At 37.7% G+C, this 27,364-nt stretch overlaps 1 protein-coding gene across 2 annotated transcripts in view; it reads right to left on the reverse strand.

Annotated features, from left to right (window-relative positions):
• Window positions 1-27,364, reverse strand: part of LEPR (leptin receptor) — a 94,493-nt gene that overhangs the window by 20,702 nt on the left and 46,427 nt on the right. For both annotated transcript variants that reach the window (XM_016429863.2, XM_056815012.1), the window contains 5 exons: window positions 22,121-22,320; window positions 17,804-17,952; window positions 11,491-11,650; window positions 11,300-11,382; window positions 2,826-3,042 (listed from right to left, as the gene is read on the reverse strand). In XM_016429863.2, the coding sequence (XP_016285349.2) occupies window positions 2,826-3,042; window positions 11,300-11,382; window positions 11,491-11,650; window positions 17,804-17,952; window positions 22,121-22,320 (809 nt within the window). The remainder of the gene's footprint in view (window positions 1-2,825; window positions 3,043-11,299; window positions 11,383-11,490; window positions 11,651-17,803; window positions 17,953-22,120; window positions 22,321-27,364) is intronic.

Genomic DNA, 27,364 nt, shown 5'->3' on the forward strand with positions numbered 1-27,364 from the left:
AATCAATTGTTATTAAGCATCTGTGGCATGCCAGACTATGCTAAGGTTGTAGTAGAAGTGATTCCTATGTGGGTTGGACTGGATGGCCTTGGAAGTCCATTCAAAGTCAGATTCTGTTCATCTACTCCTTTGCTCATATCAAGAATTCATATCCTACCTGGCATTCCAAACTATCCCATCGCTGGCTTCCTTGTTTGCAAGTCCTGACATTAGCATTAATTTGATAATAATTGATCATTTCAATATTAGAACCTTAAGGTTTGCCTTTTGGTCCTTCCCTTGTTTCCATCCCATCAATGTCCAACCTCAGATCATTCCCACCATCTATTGTCTCTACACCTATCAATAAACACCATTAAAAGAAGCCACAAAATCTTGCTCATTGGATCCATTAAAAACTCAATTGATTTAAACTAATGTCCCTTCCAATTTTCAAGGACTGTGATTCTATGATTTTCACTTGCCAGGTACCTAGGTCTTCCTCACTGTCTTCTCTTAGCTGAAGACCTCATATCCTACTTCAAAGAAGTATAGGAGTCATCCATGATCGTCTCTCTCATCATGCTGCTTCCACCAGGCAAAAATGTCTATTTATTGACATTCTCTTCTCATTTCCATGACACTATTTTTCCTGGTTCTTCCTCTATCTCCCTAATCATGCTTTCCCTTCTTGTGGTTCCCAGATTCCATCCAGGAGAAGAGGAGTGACATTGTTTCTGTCCCAACACATTTGATGCTCAATTGGATCAAATACAGATTTCTAATCTCTAGCTCCATGCATCTTTTCCTCATTCTGTCAGGAGTTGGCTTCCTCTTGGAGTTGTTCTCAGACTCATAGAACTGACTTGTCATGGTCATCCTAAGACATGGGCTACCATTTGTGACAACTGGGTGGCATAGTGGAGAGGACAGTGCACTCAGAGTCAGAAAGACCTGTGTTTAAATCCTGCCTCCAACATTCACCAGCTATGGGACTCTGGGGCATGTTCCATAATCTCTCCTGACTCCATTTCCTTTGTAACAAAAGGATAATAATAGAATGATAACCCTTACTTTCCAGGGTTGCTGTGAGGATTAAATGATATAATATCTGTGAAGGGCTTTGCAAAACCTTCCATGTGCTATAAAAACACTAGCTATCATTATGACTATTTTTATCCAAACTCATTTCCCCCATCTGATTCACTCGAAGGACTAATTTGTACTTCGTAAGACCTCATAGCAAATATTTCCCAGTTAATCACCTTGTTGTGGGTCCCTTTTCTGTTTGAGCTCTCAAGAGCTGTCTTACACTTGTCTTGACATTTACATCTTGCCCTCTTGGACTAAAGAGTTCTTGGAATGCCCTGCATGGAATCCTACCATGTTGGACCCAGAGCCACTGCTCAGCATATCTGCTGAACTCTAGAAGCCTTACTACTACTGCTCCTATTACATACATACATACATACATACATACATACATACATACATACAGTATGGGATGGTTATAAAGGATATATATACATACTGTTCTCCTACTGTGTGTTGTCTCCCAGTAGCCTCTAAAGGACCAACTTGATTGTTTTTGTAGTTTCTGTACATAGGACAAGTGCCTGGTGCATAGGTAAGTGTTTATTAAATACTTTTTTTCTTTTCGATTTTCTGAATATACTTATATTGGTCAACACTAGTGAATAAATGTCCACATAAAAAGGACAACTAATGATATTGTGTATGAAAACACACATTGCCATCATATACTACTTGTATTTTTTTAATACACAATAAATTCAAGACATGGGTTTCCAAGCTATTTAATAAAAACAATTTCACTCATTGAGAGACAAATGATAAACCACTCTGAGAGGGCATCCTTGTGATGTAATAATAATAACAGATTTATATGAGATTTTAAAGTTTTTAAAGCTCTTCCCTTCTCACTCTATAAGGTAAGTCATACAACTACTATTATCTCTATTTTACAGATGGAAAACTGAAGCACAGATAAATTAAATTACTTGTCTACTGTCACAATCAGTGAGTGACAGGGTCAGGACTAGCCCTGGTTCAATGGAATTTAATTCTGTAAATACAAAAAAACTTCATAACATGATTTCATCATTAATGAATATGACCACACAATATGGAATCCAAGGACAATGGCATTGTAAGCATCTAGTGTACTCCTTTTATTTTTAGGCCAACAAAATTTAGGCCATAATAAAGAAAAGCAAAAAGTTAGATGGATAGAGAAGTGTAGGTTTCCTGGCAGGCATGCAGAGAATGTCTCTGTGGCAAAGGCTAACCTCTGCTTTAAAGGAAACTGGGATGGGCAACATGGACCAGAACAATGCAAAGATTAACTTCAGAATTCTAATCAATGCAGTGACCAATTATGATGTAAGCAGACCGCTGGTAAATGTCCCTCATGCCTCTCAATGGACCGTAAGTGTGGAATGAACACTTTTTGGTCATAATGATTATTTATTCCGTGAGAGTCCTATTGGGAATCGGGTGTTTTGGAGACAGGGAGGAGAGTCCAGAAGGCTTTTGGAGACACCAAATAGAGTTCGCATAGCCTGTCTGTCAAAGGCTTTCCATCTAATACCCAAACCAAGAAAACCCCAACAGAGTGAAGGGAAATATATACCCACAGTTTAGTGCAGTTCAAAACTGCACTAAGACTTTTGGAACACCCTATATCCAAGGATAGGGGCTGGACCTCTGATTTCATTATTGGGGTTATTTACTGAGAAGAATGGATGATATAGAAAATGAGCATCCATAAAACATTTTCAAAGGAAAAGAAAAAACATCGTATTGCACCAAGCTAGTGCTCTTACCTGTACTCATGTGCCATGAGAAAGTGAGATTAAAATTCACGATGGAAGGACCAATTGAGTTTACAGCCACAACAGTGACCGTGTGTGCTAATTCAGTCCAGGGAAAAGTGACTTTCGTGGCATTTCCTGTGTCTTCTGCCCAAGTCTTGTTGCTCTCAGTGTAATGCTTCACTATATATCTCCTCACACTGCACAGTGAATGGTTTTTCCCCAAAGGCTGTTGGAAACATCAATTTTTATAAAAACCACATTTCGCTGAGTATCAGAAACCAATGTAGTAGGAGAAGGCTATGATTTTCCTGCAATGCTAGTGTGAGTTTAGCTCTCAGAACAATTTTTCCTACAAGGATGAGAGATGACAAAAAGAAACTCCCAGACAAATGGGTCTAGGACGACTCCTTCAACTTGGCATTATTTCTAATACATCTGGGAGTTTGCACCACCTGGATCCCACCTACTACCCCTAAACCTAGAATGCACTTCCTACTTTCTGCTGTCTCTTAGTATCCTTCAGAGATCATAGATTTAGAGCTGAAAGAGACCTCCACATCCCATTTATCCAAGCCTTTCATCTCCCAAAAGAGAAAATTGAGAATTAGGGAAATTAAGCCACTTGTCTAGGGACATGCAGGTAATAATGGGCATTAAAGTTAAGCTCAGGGACCACCTCTTATGGGAAATGTTCTTGGTATTAATCCTATATGGTGTGGTATATGATTCTTGTGATATAATGCTAAAATCTTCTTACAAGTGTTTTGTTTGACATTTTTGTACCAACGTTCACTAGGAAAATTGATCTACAAGGACACATGTAAAACCCAATGGAATTGCACGTCAGTATAGGAGAGGGTTTAGGAGAGAGAAGGGAAAGAACATGAATCTTGTAACCATGGAAAAATATTCTAAATTAATTAAATAAAATTTTCCAAAACTTGAGGAGGGGGGTGACAAAAGGAAGACAGATCTACAGTTTTTTCTGTGTTTTTGCTCTTCCCACTTTAAGTATCAGCACCATATCTGTGTCTAAAAAGGAATTTGGTAGGATTCTTTCTCTGTCTGCTTTTCCAAATAGTTTATATAGTGTTGAACTTCATTGGTCTTTAAATATGTAGTAGAATTCACTGGTGAATCTATCTGGCCCTGGGGATTTTTTCTTGGAGAGTTCTTTGATGGTTTGTTCAATTTCTTTTTCTGAAATGGGATTCTTTAGGCATTCTACTTCCTCTTCCATTAATCCAGACAATAAAAATTTTTGTAAATATCCATCTATTTTGTTTAGATTATCAGGCTTATTGGCAAGTAATTGGGCAAGATAGTTCCTAATGATTTTTTTAAATTTCCTGTTCTTTGGTGGTACACTTACTCTTTTCATTTTTGGTGCTGGTGATTTGGTTAGCTTTTTTCTTTCTTTTTTAATCAAATTAACCAATGGCTTATCTATTTTTATTATTTTTTTAAAATAAATCCATCCCTACCCTTATTTAGTAATTCAATAGTTTTGATATTCATCTTTCCTTTTATTTTCAGGATTTCCAATTTGGTGTTTAATTAGATTTATTTATTTCTTCTTTTTCTAGGGTTTTTTAAGTTGGCAGGTTAGGTTGGCCAGTCTATCAAGGAAGAGCCTGGTTTCTGCATTTGGAGGTTTTCCTAAACTAGTAATAAAGTAATTTAAGGAACAGTCAAAAACATTTGCCAGTGTCAGGCTCTGGGCTGGGGAGACAAACTGACAGACAAAGAAGCTCCCTTTACCAAGACAAGTCTTCACCTTTGCTGTCTTAGAGAGCTACCTGGAGCACTGAGATATTAAGTTATTTGCCTAGGGTCACACAGTTGGTCCGTGTTATCAGCAGGACTCAAACTCAGGTTTTTCTGGTGTTGGGGCTCAATTTTACCCACCAGAAGAGGAGATGTAGGAATAGAGGTAAAACAGAGAAGAGATAAGTCAAGCATCATGACATCATAGCATGAAGTTGGGATATGAACAAATTAGACTGAAAATCAAGGATCGGTCCTGTAATTAACTACCTATATGAGTGAAATTCATCAAATAATTTTAATTCTCTTGACTTTTAGATTCATAAGATCATAGCTATAGAGCTAGAAGAGACACTGTTGAGTCCAGCCCCTCATTTTATAGATGAGAGAGCTAAAGCTAGGAAGGCTGATCACAAAGATGTTGGGGCATAAGATTTGAACCCAGAGATCCAATTCTCTTTGCTTTTCCAAGTTGATTCCTTTTGCTTTCATCACTAATGTAAAAATCAATATTTTGGACTAGAAGAGACACCTACTTTACTTGACCTAGACTAATTATATTATTATTATTAATCTACATCATCATCATCCAAGTCCTAAGTACAAACATCTCTGACATCTAGTCCTTCTTCTATTCTTTCAAAGATTCAGTTATCTATCATTTCTACCTAGATAACTCCAAAATCTAGGAAATAGCTAGGTGGCTGAGAGGGACTGGGGTTGGAAAAACCTGAGTTCAAATCTGGCCTCAGACTATTATTAGATGTGCGACTATAGGCAAGGCACTTAACCTCTGATTGACTTAATTCAGTGGAGAAGGAAATGGCAAATCACTCCAATATCTTTGCCAAGAAAATCCCATGGAAAGCATTGACATACTGTGGTCCATAGGGTCATTGAGTGTTGGACATGACTTAACTGAACAACAACAACTCCAAAATCTCCATATTCAGCCATCATCTCTCTCCCAAGCTCCAATGCCAAAATACCAAGTGATCTCTAAATGGCACCACCTGAGTGTCCCATAAGTATCTCAAACTAAGCAAGTCCAAGATAGAACTCATCTTTCTCTCTTAAATCCTTCCAAACTCTTAACTTTCCTATATGTTTTGGTTACCAGAATCCCCCTAAGACACTCAGATTCCCAACCATGAAATCCCTCAACTCTTCTATCTCCTTCCCCCATATCTAATCAGTTGCTAGTCTTATCCATTTTACCTCTCCAAAATTCTCCAAATCTATTTCTTTCTCACTATCCATATGGCCACCACCTTCTTACTTCTCTTGGGGTGAAATTGCAATAACCCCCCCAAAAGCCCCAGTTGGTCTCTTGACTCCTAGTTTATCTCTTCTCCAATGCACCCTCCCACAGCTTTCAAAATAATCTTCCTAAAACTGGTCAGCCCATATCACTCCACTACTCAAAAATCTTCAGTGATTCTCCATTGCTTCTTGAATGAAGTAAAAGCTACTGTCATTGAAATAATTCTCACAGAATAATTACAGCCCACCTTTCCAGATTATTTTTCACATTATGGATGCTACATTTTAATTTTCTGTTCCCAGCATTTAGGAGATTTTGTTACTCATAGTATTTTCTTAATAAATGCTTGTAGACTTGATGAGTCAGAGATTATCTAAAAGAGAGCAGCCATGATGATGCAGTGTCTCAAGATCACTGCATGTGAAGATGAATTGAAGAAAACTGGAATGTTAAACCAAGAAAGGCTCAGAGAGGAACATGAGAGCTATCTTGAAGTACTTGAAGGGCCATCGTTTGGAAGAGAAATCAGACTTGCTCTACTTGGCCTTAGAAGAAGAAAATAGAAGCAATAAATGGAAGTTTCAGGGACATTTTGAGATACATATGTTGAAAAACTTACTACCAATTAGAGCTGTCTAAAAATGGAATAAGTATACCCAAGAAGTAACATAGTGCACCTAAAACAAGGTTTTGCAGCAAAGGTTTGATGATCACTTGCATATTTGTTACAAATAACTTGTTTGGGGGAGGGTTGCTTTTCTCAATGTATCACATTATAAAGGGGACACTTATTCAGGTATTGGTTGAACCACATCTCCAAGATAATTTCTAACCTTGAGACTGTGGGATCTTCATTTTCTCAAGCTTAGTGCTTCTCAGTTGACCCATCACATTTGGATTTATTGACTATTTTACAACTTAATTATAGTCTCCTTTGTTACTGCAACTCTTACAAAGGAAACAATGCTGGAAGATCACAGATTGACTTCATGATTCACAAACATTACAGCACCCTGGCTTAACACTGGGAAGAAGAACAAGAACAATGTTCCATGTGATGGCAAGAGAACATGGATTGACCTTCACCATCCCTGACTACACACTAATACAATGGACCTTTTCAAGACAGAGTTTTTATATCATAGATTCTGGAAGAGTTAAAGAGATCTGAAGAGGAAGGCAGTGTGTGAGTCAGTCAAGTAACCCCTGGCCTTTCCATTATCACTCACAAAATATCATTTTACTTTCTGGAAATTAAAAAAAATACAAATACAAATGGATTCATTTAAAATATGGCTCTTTGCGTTAATTAAGAAACACTGTTTTTTGCTGTTTTCTTTCTTTGCCATGTCCAATGAGACTGACCTTTAACCAACTAAATTATGTAATAATTCTACTTTTATGTAGAACTGTGTAATGAATATTAAAGAAAAATATGTAAAATACAGGTGCAACCCACCTTTTGGTTTTTTTACTTTTCCCCATGGGAATTTTAATCTTTATTTGCACTCATTTTTATTCCCATCAATTGTTACAGGGAAGAATTTTATAGGACTATATGATAGGAGATAATAGATTTATTCAATGTGCACTACTTAAGCAATTTAGTCCTGAATTGTAGATATTTAGTAGGAAAATAGAATTTTTCTCTTATTTTAAAAACTAATAATCCAGAACTGTTGTGCTCAGACATTCCTGATCCTGTCATAATTCTTTTATGCCAACTCCAAAATGACCATTGGTCATGAACCTTATGACTACTGTCCACCATTTGTAGGGAAGAAAAAATGTTGGTTTATATCCACTATCCTAGCAAAAAAAAAAAAATCTCTGCATCTTCACTGGAAATTATTCAACCAATGAGTTTGGGATTGGGTGTTTTTTCAATGATTTTTTTAAATTTCATGGATTATCTTCTTTTTTTATATATCTTAGTCATTCTCCAATATTCATCCCACTACTACCAAGGAGGGGAATGGAGAGAATAAGTATTTATTAAGTGCCAGTAACTGATTTAAATAAGGTCTTAATAAAAATTCTCATTTGATTAGAAAAAAAAGTCATTAAATAAAAACAAATCACCACATTGTGCACATCAAATAACCTATGCAGCAGCCCCTCTCCTCGGTACAAAGAGGAGGGAAGCATTTGTCAGCAGCCATCTTTTGATAAATTGATTTTTTTTAATTATATGTAGAAACAATTTTGACCATTGTTTTCTGGCATTTTGTGATTCAGGTTTTCTCTCACCCTCCCTCCCAACCTTCTGAAGGCAGACAATAGTCTGATATAGTTTATGCCAGTGCTTTTATGCAATACATATTTCCATATTCCCCATGTAATGACTGAAGAGACATATCATATATACAATTAAAAATTCATGAATTTAATGAGTAAAGGGTGGCATGACTTGATCTGCAATCAGATTCCCATAAGTCCTTCTTTGACTGTTGATAGCATTTTTTATCATAAGTCCCTTGGGGCTATTTTGGAACCTTATTTTGTTGATAACTGTTTAGCCCTTTGCAGTGCATCACTGCACGATATTTCTCTTACTGCATGCATTGTTCTCCAGCTTCTGCTTATTTTGCTTTGCTTCAGTTCATAAAAGTCTTCCCAGGATTTTCTTAACTCATTTTGTTCAACATTTCTTCCAGCACAACAGTATTCCACGACAACCATATACCACAGCTTATTCAGCCATTCCCCAAGTGATGGACACCTCCTCAGTTTCCAATTCTTTGCCACTACAAACAGAGGCTACTAAAATGTTTTTCATACAAGTAGGTTCTTTTTTTCCTCTCTCTGATGTATTCTTAGTACAGACCCAGGAGTGTCATTGCTGGGCCAGAGAGTAGGCATAAATTTATGACCCTTGAGGCATACCATTGATCTTCTAATTAAACAATCAATCAATAATCATTTATTATGTGCACTATTGGAATAGCACTAGAAATAAAGAGAAAGCAGAGAAACAAATAAGCAAACTAGTCCTTGTCCTCAATGAGGATGAATAATCCATATTAATTCCACATACAGTAAATGGAAAATAACCCTGGAGAAGTTCTTAAGCTGGAGTCTATAATAAACTGTTTTAAAATACATTTCATGACTATACTTTGATAGCATTGGTTTCCTTTACATTCCTCTGTATTTTGTTTTATGAAACTGAAGAAGATGTGACAGGGTCAGTAAGACTTCACCAGCATGACTATCAAAGGGGTCTATGCCATAAAAAGGGTTAAGAAGCTCAGACGTAATTGAGGAGATGCCCATCAACTGGGGAATGGCTGAATAAATTGTGGAATATGCTTGTGATGGAATATTATTCCATTGTATGAAATGATGAGGAGGATAATTTCAGAAAAAACCTAGAGAGACTTATATGAACTGATGAAAAGAACAGTGAGCAGAACCAGGGCAATGCTGTACAAAGTAACATCTCTATTGTATGCTGAGCAGTTGTGAATGGCTTGATTGTTCTCAGCAATACAATGATCCAAGACAATCCCAAAGAACTCAAGTTGAAAAATGCCAATGACCTCCAGAGAAAGAACTAATAGTCTGAATCCTGACCAAAGTGTACTCTATTTAGCTTGCTTTCTTTGTTGCTTTTAGTTTGAATTCTCTCCCATGAAATAACTAATATGGAAAAATGTTTTTCATGATGCACATAGAAAATCTGTCTCTGGGTTTACTGTCTCTGGGAGGGAGAAGGGCAAGGAGGGTCTGAGGGAGAGAATTTGGGACTCAAAACTTAAAAACATGTCAAAATTGTTTTTACATGTAATTGGGGAAAATAAAGCATTACTTTTTAAAGTCCAGCCCTAGAAGAACCAATATTGGTCATCACATCTGATCCGATGTCAGAGGAAGCATCAGTTCTTGTGGAAATGTTTCAAATGTTAACTGGAGAACAGAGCAGAAAATGGGAAAGATAAATCAACTGAAGGTTCTTCATGTATACCCTCTTCTGAGCCTGGATTCGAAGTCGCTTTTTTAATGGCATGTAAAAATCCAGGAGTGCCTATCATACTGGAGAAATTTTGAAAGTCCAAGTTCTTTGAAAGACCAAGTTCACTGGATCATGGACAAAGAGCTAGAAGAGACCTTGAATGCCATCTAATCATGCTACAGATGAAGAATGTGAGGCATAGAGAAATGGGCTGATTTTTCCAAGGTCATATGGAGGATCACAGATTTGGAACAAAAGGGATCACAGAAGCTTCATTTCATAGATAAGACCATTCAAGTGGTTCTTTTAAGGGGGTAAGCAACAGAGCGAGGATCTGACTAGTTCTCATAATTCCAAAGGCAGTCCAATGTTTCTACTGATTGACTTTAGGATGATTTATTTTGGGAGTCCAACTTTCCAGAATCATATCCTAAGTTCAAGAGGGGCTGCAACCTGTGGCATGGAGAGTGCCTATGTCCCCATGAGATGATCAGTCCTTGACATTTTGGCATTAGCCAAAGGCATATATCACATAAGACTAGAAATGGTTTTTTATTCATTCATTTACTCATAAGCAAAATGGAAACTAAAGAGCCCCTACAATTGCTGATTTGTTCATGCAGTTTTGTCATTGTCTGTGCAAAAATATCCATCCAGGCTTGAGGTATGAATTTATACAGACCTGGGCGGGGGGGGGGGGGGGGGGTCAAAATACTGGCTGAGGAATGACTCTAGTTTTCCATACCAGGACTGTATTCACCCATCAGATTTTCAGCTGTGTCTTTACTGATCAGATGGATACCAGCCTTTGAGAAACCAAACATTCCCTTCAAATCCCATCAAACTAATTTGCCTTTAATATTGACTACCTCATCACAGCTGGAATTCGAGAAGCCTCAGCCCTGATCTTCAGCCATCGTTTCTCCCTGCTTTCTATAGCCCAGAAAAAATGCTGCCCTTGAGAGATCAAACTGGAAGCAAGGGAAGGTCCAGACTAAATATAATCATTGTTTAGGGACCAGCAGGATGAAAGGAAAATAAAAGCTCTCATTTTCTACTTCCCATTGAGAAATGATAGAAAGGTTGGTTTATTTTTCTCAAATGTAAAAAATTGTAGAACAGACAGCTGAGGTCTCGCCTACCACTCATCAAGTCAAAAGACCAGACTTATATACAGGGCATTCCAAAAGTCTTGGTGCAATTTTAAGCTTTAATAGTATATGTGAGCCATGTAACATATCACAGCAAGTAGAGAGCCAACCAAAGAGTCAAAAAGAGGAGGGCTCAAGACCCATCTCTGACACATACTGCTTGTGTGACATTGAATAAGTCTCTTTACCTCTCAATGGACTAGACAGAGGCTCTAAGTTGAAGAATAGTTACTGATCAGCACTGATGAAGGGAATCTCCACACAGGAAGTTCTCTCTACTAGTGAAATAAGAGCTTCTGAACAAAAAAAAAAGGCAGAAAAAATGGCATAAGATTAGGCAACATACCTTCCAAAATAAAGTGATATTTCTCTCTTTTCCCATTGGATCTTCATGAACAATGCCCCAAAATTCTGGTCCTCTGGTGGGAGCTGTAAGATGATAGACAAAAGGTAAACATCTATTATTATTATTATATTATTTTTCCACCACACATACATGTGAAGTGTTCAGGATGCACTGAGAGCATCTGTGCCAACCTTTTATATCCATGACAACCGTGTAGGCGGGATTGCTCCAATTACTCCAGTATCCCAGGCCATCAAGCCTCTTACAGCGGACCTGAGCAATATAGACTGAGCAGAAATCCAGCACCTGGAAGCTAGCAGATGTGGATTCAGAACCATAAGCTTGATGGAGCTGTAAAATAAGTAAGACAAGGGGAGTGATCGTTACTTGCATGCTATGCCAAGTGCCTTGAACGTGATGTGATGGCACAACACAGAGCACCCCTTGGGGCTGACGTGCACCTCTGCCTCCCTCCAGGCTGCCTCCTTCCTACTCAGGTCTTTCCTGGTGCCTCCTTTGGCATGTGGATAGAATTCTAGACTCAAAGTGGGAAAGCCCTGGGTTCCATCTTACATTTTCAAGCTGTGTGATGTGGAGAATTTCAGTTAACATCTCTGGGGCTCAGGAAATCTCTTTATGACTTAATAAGTCATAGATCAGTTAGAACCTGCAGTGGTGGTCCCATTCCCAAAGGAGGATTTCCTATGCTGACTCCTTCATGTATATTCTCTGACTACTTATCTGTACACAGATATCCCTCCTCTAGAATATATACATGTGTTCCTTAGAAGTGAGGATTGTTTCCTTTTTTCTATAAATTCTTAAAAAAGAAACCTTACCTTCCTCTTTAGAATCAATACTCTGTATTGGTTCCAATGCTGACGAACAGTAAGAGTTAGACAATGGGGGTTAAGTGACTTGCCCAGGGTCACCCAGCTAGGACGTGTCAGAGGCTAAATTTGAACCCTTCTGTCTCAATCCACTATACTTCCCAGCTGCCTCCTTTCTATATATTCTTAAAGTTTTGCACATAGTAATTAATAAATTCCAGATGTATTGTATTGAATTAAATTATTGCCGACTCTCTGCGAATCTATCTCCTTGTGGCAGTTATTGACTAAATCTTGAGTTAAAGAGTCTAAAAGTTTTCTACTGATCTCCAGGTCACTCACTCTCTTTTCTTAAGATTCTGGTTTATGTTCTTCTCATGATGAGTGGGATCATAGAGTAATTAATTGATATAATCTTTACTTTTTTCTTTATTTTTCCCAATTACATGTAAAGACAAGTTTAACATTCTTTATTTGAAATTTTTGAGTACTGATTTCTCTCTTTCCCTTCCCTCATATCTCCCCCCATTTGGGATGGCAAACAATCTAATATAGATTTTTCATATGTGATCATGTAAAAGATTTTTCCATATTAGTCTTTTGTGTAAAAAAACTAAAAAAATCCTAAAAATTAAAAAGTGATATATAATATGCTTCGGTCTAGATTCAGACTTTAAAAAAAAGAATGTAAGGGGGAGACCCACCAGATTGAGATAGTGGTAGATCCACTCAGGGATTCCATTACAGACTCCAATAGTCCTTTCTTTGAGAGGAGATAACATTTTTCATCAGGACTCCTTTGGAATTATCTTAGATCATTGTAGTACTAAGAATAACTAAGTCATTGACAACTATACATGATTCAATATTGCTGCTATTTCTGCTTACTTCATTCTTTATTCTGATTATCATCTTGCTCACCATATTTTATAGCACAATAGTATTCCATTACAATCATATCACTACTTGTTCAACCATTCCTCAATTGATGGGTATCCCTTTACTTTCCAATTCTTTGCCATCACACAAAGAGCTGCTATAAATATTTTCATACAAATAGTTCTCTTTTAGTTTTTCATCTCTTTGGGGTATGGATCTGGTAATGATTTTGCTGAGTCAAAGGGTATGTAGGGTTTTATAGCCCTTTGGGAAGAGTTCCAAATTGATCTCCAAAATGTTTGAATAAATTCACAACTTCCCCAACAGTGCATTGGTGTCTCAATTTTTCCATGTCCCCTCCAACATCTATCAGGTTCCTTTTCTGACATAATAAATAATCTGATAGGTGTATGGTGGCACCACAGAGTTGTTTTAACTTGCATTTCTATAATCAGTAGTGATTTAGAGTATTTTTCACATTATTATAGATATCTTTAATTACTTCATCTGAAAACCACCTAGCCATATCCTTTTACTATCAATTGAAGAATGACTTGTTTTCTTATACATTTGGCACATTTCTCCATATATGTGAGAAATGAGGCCTTTGTTAGAGAAATTTCTTTATTTTTTTCACATTTTGATTACTGCATATTTCTCTCCATTCTTCCCCACCCGTATTTCTCTTCCTCCCTCCCTCTCCCCCCCCTCTGTCTCTCTCTTTCTCTCTCTCTCTGTGTCTGTCTGTCTCTGTCTGTCTCTGTCTGTCTGTCTGTCTGTCTGTCTCTCCCCCATCCAACTCTCTGTCCATCTTTCACCCTGTCCATCCTCAAAAATATTTTGCTTCTGACTACTGCCTTTATTAATCTACATTCTCTTCTATAAGCTCTTTGCTTTATCCCCTTCCTCTCCTACTTTCCCTTATAGAAATACAGATTTCAATATCCAACTGAGTGTATATGTTGTTCCTTCTTTTAGCCAATTCTTATGAAAGTGAGGTTCAAGCCATCCCCTCCCACTTCCCCCATCATACCCTCCACTGTAAATGTCCTTTCGTGCCTGTTTTCTGTAAGATAATTCAATTTATCGCACCTCTCTCTACCCTCTCTACCCAATGAATTCCTCTTTCTTCTGCCTTAGTTTTAGTTTAATAGGTATTATCCTATCACAATGATGGCAAACCTTTTAGAGATCAAGTGCCCAAACTGAAACCCTCATGCCACATGTGAGGACTCCCCCTCCAACTTACACCAGTCAGGAGAGGGAGAAAGCTCTGCTACTGGGCTGCTGTGTAGAGGGACAGGTCATGTGAGAAAAGTTCTCAGGCATGTGTGGAGAAAGGGAAGGGAGAATCCCCCACCAGCACACATGCCATAGGCTCACCAACACAATTCTATCATAGTCAAATCACATCTCTGCCCTCTTGACTATGCATATGCCTTCTAACTGCCCTAAAAATGGTAAAAGTTTTAGGAGTTACACGTATTATCTTCCTATGTAGGGATATAAACATTTTAACCTTTCTGAATCTCTTATAATTTTTCTTTCCTGTTTACTTTTTTATGCTTTTCTTGAGTCATATCTTAGAGTCAAATTTTCTATTTAACTCTGGTCTTTTCATTCGGAATGTTTGAATGTTCTTTACTTCATTGAATATTCAGGTTCTTTTCTCTGAAAGATTATACTTAGTTTTCTGGGTAGGTGATTCTTAGTTGTAATCCTAACTCCTTTGCCCTTTAGATCCCATATCCCAGGCCCTCCATTGTAGAAGCTACTAAATTGTGTGTTATCCTTACTGTGACTCCATGATATTTTAATTATTTCTTTTGGGCTGCTTATATTTTCTCCTTGACCTAGAAGCTCTGGAATTTGACTATAAGATTCCTGGGAGTTTTTACTTTGGGATCTCTTTCAGAAGGAGATCAGTGGATTCTTCAAATTTCCATCTTATCCTCTTTTTCTAGAATATTGAGGTAATTTTTGTTGGTAATATTTTTTGAGAGATGGTGTCTAGTATATTTTTAATTCTGGTTTTCAGATACTCTAGTAACTGTTTTTTTTTTAAACCTTGCCTTCTATCTTAGAATAAATACTTTGTATTGCTTTTAAGGCAGAAGAATGTTAAGAGCTAGGCAATAGGGATTAAGTAACTTGCCCAGCATCCCATAGCTAAGAAGTGTCTGAGGTCTCTCACCTCCAGGCCTGACTCTCTTTCCATCAAGTCACCTCGCAGACCTGTATTCTAATAATTCTTAAGTTATTTCTCTTAGATCTTTTTTCCAGGTCAGTTATTTTTACAAAGAGATATTTTGTTTTTTCTTCTATTTTTATATTTTGTTTTATTTCTTCTTGATGTATTGTGGAGTCTAGCTTCCACTTGACCAATTTTAATTTTAAAAGAATAGTTTTCTTCATTGAGCTTTTCTTCCTCCTTTTCCAATTAGCCAATTCTACTTTTTGATATGTCCTTTTCTCTAGTGAATTTTTAAACAACTCTTACCATTTGTCCAATTCTGATTTTTTAAGGAGTTCTCTTGATTAAATTTTCATTCTTCTTTTATCATTTGGCCTTTTTCTAATTTTAAGGTCTTATTTTTCAGCATTTTTATGTTTCTCCTTTACCAATCTATCAATATATGTATATACATATTTTTTTAATTTTCTTGCATTATGCTCATTTCTTTCCCCAAATTTTCTTGTTGCTCTATTATTTTATTTTTAAAGTCTCTTTTGACTTCTTCCAGGAATTCTTTTGGGACATGAAACCAAATTCATTTTTTTTTGAGACTTTGGGTGCCAGCAGTTTTGACTTTGTTATCTTCTTCTGAGTTTATGTTTTGATCTTCCCTGTGTCCATAATAACTTTCTATAATGATTTTCTTTTTTGGTTGTTTATTTATTTTTCCAGTCTTTCTTTTCTTTTAGCTTTAAAAAAACTGTTAAAGTTGGGTTCTGTTCCTGCGGTAGAAGGAGTACTATTTACACTTCACTTTTTTATGCAGCTACTTTGAGATTCAGTTTTGGGAATCTATAAGTTTTCAGTTCTTCCACAATAGTATGACCTAGATATAAATGTGTTTACTAATCTCCTGGCCTGTGCTCTGTTCTCTGAGTGACCACAATCATCCTTTCCTCATGTGCCCCCTTATGTGGGGACTGTGACCCAGGACAGTAACTTCAATCTGCGTATCATCACTTTAATAGTCTTGCACCCCATGCAAGCAAAGGGACCCCTGTAATAATCTGACAACTTATCTGAGCCCTTTGTCATCTATGGACCTAGATCTCCAGATTGTTGCTGATTTAGCAACCCCCAAGGTCTGTCTTAGCCTCCAGAGATGTGGAATAAATGCTTGTTAATTAATAGTTCATCGATCATTAAATCTCTCCAATGTATTTCACTGGTTTTGTCAATAAGTTGCTAGGCATGACCTTGGAGTCTCTACAATGCTTATATTTCTAAATGTTTGGTTATTAGTTTAGATTAGACTTTTTATTTTCACAGAAATCCCCTGAATATACACAGGTTATAACAGGCTGAAGCATACGACATTTCACTTTCTTTCTGTTTTTATTCTTTGAGATCCCTTCCACAAAATGACTAATACAGAAAAATGTTTGACATGATTGCAAATATAAAATCTATATCAGATTATTTACCATCTCAGGGAGGGGAAATGGAGTGAGAGAAAAGGAGTAGGAAGGAGGGAGAGAATTTAGAACTCAAAACTTAAAAAACAAATGTTAAAATTTTGTTTTTGCATATAATTGAGGAAAAATAAATATTAAAATTTAAATACACATATTATATTTCTTTTTTATACTAGAGTAAATATTATTCAGTATCTCAATGGTAAAGAAATTAAATGTGTTAAAGACTTGATTTAAGTATAAATGATTATCAAGGAAGAGCAATTATACTAATGTTCAATGTTTCTTAATTCAATTTAATTTTTTTTTCATTTTAAACATTATTTTATTTGGTCATTTCCAAACATTATTCACTGGAAACAAAGATCATTTTCTTTTCCTCCCCTCCCCCCTCCCACCAGCTTTCCCTCTCCCATAGCCGACGCACGATTCCACTGATTATCACATGTGTTCTTGACTCGAACCCATTTCCCTGTTGTTGGAATTTGCATTAGAGTGTTCATTTAGAGTCTCTCCTCAGTCATATCCCCTCCACCCCTGTAGTCAAGCAGTTGCTTTTCATTGGTGTTTTTACTCCCACAGTCTATCCTCTGCTTGTGGATAGTATTTTTTGGATCCCTGCAGATTGTTCAGGGACATTGCATTGACCCTAATGGAGAACTCCATCACCTTTGATTGTACCACAATGTATCAGTCTCTGTGTACAATGTTCTCCTGGTTCTGCTCCTTTTGCTCTGCATCACTTCCTGGAGGTTGTTCCAGTCTCCATGGAATTCCTCTACTTTATTATTCCTTTTAGCACCAAATTCAATTTAATTTTAAAATTAATTTAAAATGTAAAATTAGGGGGCAGCTGGGTAGCTCAGTGGATTGAGAGTCAGCCCTAGAGACGGGAGGTCCCAGGTTCAAATCTGGCCTCAGACACTTCCTAGCTGTGTGACCCTGGGCAAGTCACTTGACCCCATTGCCTAACCCTTACCACTCTTCTGCCTTGGAGGCAATACACAGTATTGCCTCCAAGACAGAAGGTAAGGGTTTAAAAAATAAATAAATAATAAAATTAAATGTAAAATTAAATTAAAATTTGAAAAATAATAAAATTAATTTTTAAAAAAGAAATAGTCTGGTGAGCAAATAATCCTACCTTCCATAGTTCTCCATGGTCATTCACAGCATAACGAATTTGAAATTGAAGTTTATTCTCTGGCAAGTCTGGCTTTCTCCAGCTCACATTCAACAAGCCAGTCTTGGCCATCACTTCAGCATTCACTCTAGAGGGTGGCAGTGGTTTCACTAGAAATGTGAAGATAGTTCCCATTATCACCATTGATAAGAATTATAGGGTGCATTCATACAATGACATAGCTGATGAATCTTGAGTCACCGTGTATGAGGGTCTGTTTAAATAGGCTGGCTGGGAGTCACCGCTAATGAGAATGGATTGATGTACAAATGCTGGTGATCGACTCTGTTCCCTTTCAAATACATTTGCCATCCTCCTTCCAGTACTGTATGTGTGTATGTGTGTGTGTAAGAGGCATCTGAAATCCTGGGCTCTAATCACAAATAAGGTTTGACTAATATGTCAAATTAACTATCAAAGATATATCCAAACCGAAAGTGATCTTTGTGAAGTTCCAATTAGAGCCTTGAATGACTCAGAAAGGAAATGCTATAAGCATATTTAAAATAAAAACCATATTTCAGTCATCTTTTTTTTTGATTTGTACTTAGAGTTTATTAGTTCTCTCTTTAGAGGGTGGATAACATTTTTTTCATCATGAATCCGTTGGAATTGTCTTAGTTCATTATATTGACCAGAGAAGCCAATTCTTTCACAATTGATCATCATTACAACATTGCTGTTGCTGGGCATGATGATCTTTTGGTTCTTCTCACTTCATTTCAGAGTCATCCATCTCTAACAGTCAATTCTCTAAGTCCAAAAATTAGACTAAAAGAGAGAACTCGCCTCCTATGGAAAAGAGAAGAAAACTTGGAATTGGGAAAGCTACAAAAGGCTGAGAGTAGAAACATAGGCAGTAAGAGCTGCCTCAAAAGGAAGTGTGCCAGACATAGGAGGTCAACCTGCTTGGGTCTGTAGTGGGTGAGGTCTGTTGGGACAGAAGCTTAATTGCTCATTCTCACCACAGACGCCAAGGTTGTTGTCTTCAGTTTCCCCATCTGTAAAATGAGCTGGAGAAGGAAACAGCAAACCACTGCAATGTCTGTGCTATGAAAATCCCAAATGGGATCACTGAGAAATGAACACAACTAAAAATGACTTAACTGCAACAAAAACAAAAAACGAAGTGGGTAGGGCTTAGAGTGTGCATGCGTGGAGAGAGAGACAGAAAGACAGAGAGGCAGAGACAGAGACAAGAGAGAGAGAAGAGACTGAAAAACAGAGAGATTTGAGACCTCTGATTCCACTAGAGAAGGGAATTAATGCACGGTCCAGAAATCCAAATTCTTTTTGAAGATCTGACTTCTTAAGCAGCTATTTATCTGTCAAATCTGCCTTTCTCTTCAAAAAGACTTGACTTCAATCCATAGCAATGCAGGAAAAAACATCCCTTATGACTCTTGAGGTCTTTAATTTCTTTCCCAAGACCTTGCAATCTTTAGCAATGTTTTCTAGATTCTTTTACTAGAAACAGACTTACCATCTAGAAGGCTCTCAGTAAATACTGTTTGACTGATCCAGCTAATCATGGGAGTTCAATCTCACCTAAAGCTTTCTGAACTCTCACTGTCCCTTCTGTGGCTTTTCGCTTTCTCCTGAGATGCTGCTACTCTGTACACTAAACTAGTGTTGTCTTGGGATTGCACGTAGAAACATGGGCAAGGCAATTCTTTTTTCTCATTTTCTCTTCTTTTCTTGGCTAGGGCTCTGTTGGTCTCTTCATCTTGACAACACTTTTTATCACTCAAGCTTCATTAAGAGATGGCAGGAGAGTCAACATCGTCACTTCAGACCACTTTCAGACCAGAGTTCATTTAAGGATGTCAGGTTGAAAGCTGAAGATGCCATAATTGGATCTGATCATTGATTCTCATCTTTCAGATTTCTCCTCGTTTCATGCCCCTTTTGATGTGTTCTTTAACACAGGATCTCTTAACCCTTTTTTTGAATTATGAACCCCCTTGGCAGACCAGAGAAGCTTATAAATCCATTTCTAGAATTGTTTTTCATGCATAAAATAAAATACTGGATTACAAAGAGAACCACTTCTATTGAAATACAGTTATCAAAGTATGTATAACTACATGTGTGTCTATACATATACACAGAATTATCACATATCATGAATAATCATGCAATAAGTCATATAAAATAAAATAAATTTCTTAAATAAATAATAAATGGAAACAGCTATGGTTCAGTGACTAAGAGCACTGGGCCTGGAGTCTAGAAGATTTGAATTCAAATCCAGCCTCAGATATTTTCTAGATGGGTGGCCTTGAGCAAGTCATTTAATGATTGCCTGACAAATGTATCTACTGGATCCACTGGAGAAGGAGATAGCAAACCACTCCAGTATCCTTGCCAAGAATACCCCATGGATAACTAAGGTCCATGGGATCACGAAGGGTCAGACATGACTGAATGACTGAACAATATATATATATATATATATATATATATATATATATATATATATATATATATATATATATAAACAGGTTCATAAACAGCAGGTCAAGGATTCCTGGTCCCATCAATTAATATTCTACTAGCACTTTTAATACCGCTTTTCTGCTTACTAAATTCTAACTTATGTTACTTATGCCTGTTGTAAATCAGTGTTTTAGTTAAATGGCACATCAATAGAGCATTGGATGTGGAATCAGGAAAACTTGTCTTCGAATTCTGCCTCAGACACTAGTGACTTGGGTGACATAAGCAAATCACTTAACCTCTCTCTACCTCAGTTTCCTTGACTATAAAATGGGTTTAAATAATGGCATTTAATTCACCTGGTAGTTGTAAGGATAAAATGAAATAACATGTGAAAAGTCTTGAGTTGTTTTGACTTCTCTTTGTCATAAGTTGCCATCCATGTCTTTACTTACATCCATTTCAATCTTTGGCACATTGGACACTATGCTGACAACACCAAGAACCATGACACATTTTTTATTCATCTTCTGTTGCCTGCTTTTAATTCCATCTTTCAAATGCATCCTTTTAAAATGCATTTTCATTTAGTAGCTAGATTGCTCCATGGAGTCAGGACTCAAGATGGGAGGTCCTGGGTTCCAATCTGACCTCAGACACAGCCACACTGTGTGACTCTTGCCTTTATTGCTCTTTTACCTTGGAACCAATATTTAGTATTGATACTAAGACAAAAGACAAGGCTATCTTTTTTTCTACTCATAGGAAATGTTCCTCTTCATTTCTTCAGATTGTCCTTGTTGAGTTTCCCATCGTAAGGCACCTCATAGCCAAACTCTGGGGATAAATCTCTTCTTACTTAGCCAGGCTGGTCCTTGAACCAACAGAGTCTGTCATCAAAACATATTTCAGCTTGGCAGGACATGACAGAGCTTCCACTGCATAAACCTCCAAGAACCCACCGTCAATGGCAAGTCACAAGAATGTGCTAGAGTGAGAAGTTTTCAAGGATAACTGAGCTTATTTTATATTTGTCGTGATAAGAAAATTTCACCTGAAATGTATATATTTGTGCATATGTGTAGATATATATATACACATACAATCATATGTAAAATGTGTTTATATACATATATAGTGGCATATATCTCCATAGAGAATATATACATGAACAAATATGTATGTCACATATACATATATTCAGTCCTATTTTAATAAGGTAAAAATGTTGTATAGCACAGGCATTGGAAGAAACAGGGTAAATTGGAAGGAGTGACATACTTAGTGTCGGATGACCCTAGTTCAAATCTTGTCCTTGTCACTTGCCATCCATATAACCTTGAGTAAGTCACTTGATTCTCCAGACCTCGGTTTCCTGATCTGTAAAATGAAGAGTCTGGACTGGATGCCCTTTAAAATCCTCCCCAGCTCTTAATCTGTTAGAGTTGGGAAAACAACATTGAAGAAAACAAATACATAGATACATGTCTGACTACATGTAGAGATGAGATCGCTACCAAATTTCACTTGCGGGGATTGATGATCCCACAAGTAAAATAATTAAAGGGGGCCCTTTTCAGCACGAGGAGCCTGTCCTCTCCAGGACTTGTGGTGGTAGTTTACAGCAGAATGGCATGGTGACATTTCACTGAAACTGATGCCCTCTAGTTCTGAACATCCTCATAAGTCTTTCCAGGATGTTGTTTGAGTAGAAAATGGCAAATCACAATCACTGATCATCTACCACCTGCACTCTATGTCAGATTCATCTTAATGGAATATTCCAGATAGGAATAAAATACCAATTTTAGGAAGTAAAGGAAGAACAGCTTGACATACCTACAGAATCTGGAACAACACATGTTGGGGGAGATTCAAGTGACCCCAAAGAGTGGCTGATGTGTATCCACATGGTATACCCAGACAAAAGAAAGATGGGCTGAAAGGTGCATTCATAAAAGCCATCCATCTGTAAATGACAGTCTTTGGGGTCCGAGGCATGATGAGTAGTTGGAAAATCAGAACAATACAGGCTGCTCCTTAAAAGGTATAAGAGCAATCAATTAGGACCCTTCCAGGTTCTGTCTTCAATAAAAATACAAAGAAATTGTAGAAAACATGAAGGCTACTTTAGGGAAAATTGTGCTTGTCTGATATCTAAAAGGAAGCCAGGCATCCTTCTTCCATTTATCAAATTAATCTTCCAAGTAGAAGGACAAAAATCCCAGCTACATCACTACCTAATATTTGCTAATGGAAACTCACAGAGGTTAGTAGGATGGGGCATACAAAAGAAAGAGAACACAGCACCCATACTCTACAAGAGTAGCCATTAAGGTAAGGCAGAATATGCAAACATGAATAAACAAACACTAAGAAATCAAGGACAGGACAAGTACAAATTATTCTAATTTGTAAAGCATTTATTCTGTACCAGCTAGGTAGCAGGAACTGTCCTAGGTTCTGGGATACAAAGGCAAAGGCAAAACAGTCCCTACCTTCAAAATGCATCTATTCTACTAGTGAGATAGAGATTAACAGAGAAGTAAATACAAGGCTAGTTAATGAAGGAGGAACCACTAACCACCAGAGCAGTCAGAAAAGGCTTTTTATAGGAGATGGCAAGTTAATGAACCTTGAAGAAAGCTCAAGATCAATAACTGTTACAGGGGACAGAATGTTGAATCTGGATTGCAATCAGGAAGAGGTGAATTCAAACCCTGACCAGATTTTCCTAGTTGAAAGACTCTGGGCAAGTCCCTTGAGCTTTTTCTATCTAGGTCTCCTCACTGTAAAGATGGAGATAATGATCATAGCTCCTGTCACCTAAGGGTGTTGCAAATATCAAATAAGATGCTGTTCCTAAAGTGCTTTGAAAACTATACAAATGTGAGCTATTATGATTAGGAGACTTTGTTATTTTGATTGCAACAGAACTTGTGAAATGTCTCCTAGCCATTGTTCAGACTCCGTCTTCTTAGAAAATATGCTAATGATCTGCTTGAGCTGTTCTCTGTGTATGCATCTAATGTTCTTTCTGTCCTTGCTTCTCATTAGGATTCAGCATCTTCCCTCCCACTCACCTCAACCCCTCAGTTCTTTAACTGACACTGCCAGGATTCCATTATAGGAATGTCACCCAAGGGACTGACAGGAATTTGTCTAAGTCAGCTACCTGTCTCCAAGAAGAGGCAAATGAATGCATCAATAAACATTCACTGAACATCTACTAAATACCCAGAACTGTGCTAGAAGCCAAGAAAGGTTCCTATGTTCTGTGACCCCAGGAAAGTCACTTAAGGTCTCATGGCCCCTTGGAAACTTTATAACTGGAAGAATTCAAGATAAAATACATATCTGCTCTAGTAGAGAGAGTTTCCTTCTTTGGAGGTCCCTATACCACAGACTGAGGTCACGGGAAAATAAGTGACAAATAGCATCCACAGGGATTGGGGGGGAGAGGGACAATGGTGGGTGTCAGCAGCTAGAAGTCTCTCAACATGGTCACATGATGATAACAGAAATGTTTGTAGCACGTGAAACTGAGGGAGGCATTTTATGTACATTATCACCTTTGGGCTTCCCAATAACCCTGAGAGGTATGGACATTATGTGTATATTTATGAGGGGCATATCTAGATAAAGTGCCTGGTGTAGAGGCAGGAGGACCTGGATTCAAATCTCGCCTCAGACATTTCCCAACTGGGTGACTGAGCAAGTCACTTCACCGGCATTACCTTGCCCTTACTGCTTTTCTCCCATGGAACCAATATACTGTATTGATTCTAAGATGGAAAGTGAGGGGTTTTTAAAAATAAATATATGCATATATTTATGATTCTGAGATTACATATTATCATTCCCATTTTAGAGATGAGGAAATAGAAACTCGGAGAAATTAAATTACTTGCCCATGTAAAAATGGAGATTTGAACCCCAGACTTCAATTCCCAGAAGTCCTTGGTAGTTCCCAGAATTCCCTAAAACCTCACCTGAGTGTTCACCTGGGCCAAGAACAAAATGGATATTTAAACTGACTGTACCTCCTACTTGCTCTCTCTGCTTCCGCTTCTAAGCACACACGTCTCTCAAGATGTAGAGTAAGTGACTGTGAATGGGCTTTTCAGCCCTCCTAGACACGTGCTTTCTTATTTTGTATTTTCTTTATTTCTTAATTCTAATAATCTTTAATAAACCTCTAAAAATATAATAATTTTAGTAGAGAAACTAATTTAATCTTTACACCCATGATCACACAACTGGAAAACATCAAAGGCAAGATATGGACTAGAATCTCAAAATTTAGAAATGGAATAAAATCTCAGTAGCCATCCATTTTGACCCATACCAGAAAAGGAAAACTGCCCAACATACACACAGTGTAACCCACCTAACCACCACATGAAGATCTCCACATTGAGGGGAAAGCTAGTGTCCCTCCCAACGGCCCTCTCCACTTTGGGAAAGCTGTGATTGCTAGTTAGCTTTTCCCGACATCAAGCCTAATCTCCTCTTTGCATCTCTAATGATGGATCCCAGTTCTGTCCTCAGGGTCCAAACAGATTTCCTTTCTACTTCCAAATACTTGAACTGAGTTATTATCCCCTGCCCAGCCCTCCAGCTTACTCTACTGCAGGCTAAGCATGAAATTGTAGTTTTATGATCTCCATAGGATATGCACTCAAGGCTCTTCACCATCCTAGTTGTGCTCCTCTGTAGGCTCTCCGACTTGGCAATATCCTTCCTCAACCATGACACCATGAATGGAATATAATAATCTAGCATGGTTTTTATCAAGGCTGCTGAAGATCTCATTAGCCTCTCTGGCTGGCATGTCATGCTGCTAATTAATGTCTAATTGAAGCTTGTGATTTACTAAGCCCAGGATCTTTGGGGGTCAAACTACCAGCTAACTATGCCTTCTCCATCTTGTTTTTTCTGAACCTAAGTGTGAGACTTTCTATTCATCAGTGTCAAACTTCATGTTATTAACTTCAGTCTAATGTTCTAGCCTAAAGAGAAACTCAATCCTGCTGTACTGTATGCTGGCTCTTCTTCACAGCTTGGTGCCATCCTTATCAGGAGAGAAAAAAAGGTGTGGACATGAAACTGGAGGGGAGAAATGGCTCAGAAGAAATAGCTGCAAAGGAAAAGGAGAGAGGGGAGGGAGGGAGAGAAAGAGATAAGAAGGGACGTATAGAGGGGGAGAGAGGTAGAAAGAGAAATTAAAGGCAGAGACAGAAAGAAATAAAAAGAGAGACAAAGAAAATGCAAAAAGAAATAGAGCAAAAGAGAAAGTGAGAGAAACAAAAAGAAAGATAAAGAGAAAATAAATTGGACAATGAAAATGAGGATCAAGAAGCAGGCATTCTCATTTCCAGAAATCTGCCACTGGGAGCACAATAAATCAGGGCAGAAAGCTATTACTCAGAAAGCCAAGGCAACTCTGGAAATAGAAAGCAGAGATCTAGGTAAAAGAAAGGGATAGATATGAGTGTTATAGAAGTCAGAAGTAAGAAATTAGTCAAAAATCTAATAGTTATATAACAAAGAGAAACATAAGCATAGGATTTGGGACAGAGACGGGAGACTGGAAGTAAGAAACACATGAGCAAGGAGATCTCACATAGACATTTGCATACTTCTCAAGCAACTAGCTAACCTAAGATCTAGTGGTGGGAGCAGATAGTACATTCGATAATACAAAGCTAATGGTAAGGACTTTGTGGTTTTGAAGAATCTTTTGTATTCCTGTCGACATACAAATATGGAAATAGCTGAAATTCCCCAATCCAGAGTCCTTTATCCCTTGCTTCTCTGTACCTGCCAGATGTTTCAGCTATATCCACTATAGGCTAGAGGTTCCCCACCCCCACCCTCTTTTTCTCTCCCCCTCTGTATCTATCTGTCTTTGCCTCTAACTCTGCCTCTGCCTGTCTCTTTGTGTGTTCTCTCTTTTTCTATGTCTGTGTTTGTCTCTTTTTATCTCCCTCTTCAGTTCTGGACTCATTCCTGATTTTTCTACTTGTCAACACTCAGGCACATTTCTAGCTTGTCAAGAATCTCATGACCCTACTGAATGATTTCCAGCCATTGTGAGGGACCACCCACAAGGTCCCCATCACAGACAGCACTGCTTGGGACATAGCTGAGATGATGGGATTCTTTGGTTCTGTGGAACTGCCAAGAGGACAGCTCATGACTATCAACCAAACCTCCATTTCTTCCCATAAAAAAATTACCATATGGGCTCCACCCAATATTGGTTGGCCACCCTTTGTATCAATTGACCGCTCTCAACCTATGGAGCTAATGAAGTGAGCTCTGGACTCTGGAAGTCAATTTCTTCATTAGTAAAATGGAGATGTTGATAGATGGGCTACCTACTTCATATGAGAGTTGTAAGGACCAAAAGAGATAACAGACCTGACATTGGCTGCTAAACTATAAATGTTAGTTTTCGTGATTATAATTATGATGGCAAGAAATAGATGACTTAAAAAATTACTTTCATGCCAGAGATGTGGTTGCTAGAGTAGTTCATCTAAAGAAATTTGTGGGTTTTGGTGGACTTTAAAGAACTTGGGATCAAAGTGGCCAGGACAGTGCCATAAGAAACAACTGATAAATGGCTTCATAAATCCAAAGCTGGAAGGGATTCCTGGGACATCTAGACCAGCTCCTTCTTTTAAAAGCTGAAGAAAGTAAAACCTAATGATGTGAAGGGATCCAACTTTCAAGACTGGAATCCTTTACTTTTTGCTTTGATACTAGCATACCAGGCTGCTCTGATGACAGTTGGGAAATTTCTGTTTTAGCTTCTCCTTTCTACTTTGAGAATTTGCTTCCCTTGTATAGCACTTAGGACAGTGCTGGCACAAAGTAGTAAATAAATATTTCCTAAGACTAAATATTTACTGGTAATGCCCTGCATCACTCAGTCCAATGCTAAGAACACAATAGGGATGGAATCAGTTGGTGGCTGACTATTAGAAATCTTTGAAAAAGCATATAAAGGACAAGTATAAAGACTTGGACTGCCAGAACACTGCTAATTATCTGGAGATCTGAAAGCAATCCTCT

The sequence above is a fragment of the Monodelphis domestica genome, chromosome 2 (genome assembly GCF_027887165.1).
Source record: "Monodelphis domestica isolate mMonDom1 chromosome 2, mMonDom1.pri, whole genome shotgun sequence".
NCBI lineage: Eukaryota > Metazoa > Chordata > Mammalia > Didelphimorphia > Didelphidae > Monodelphis > Monodelphis domestica.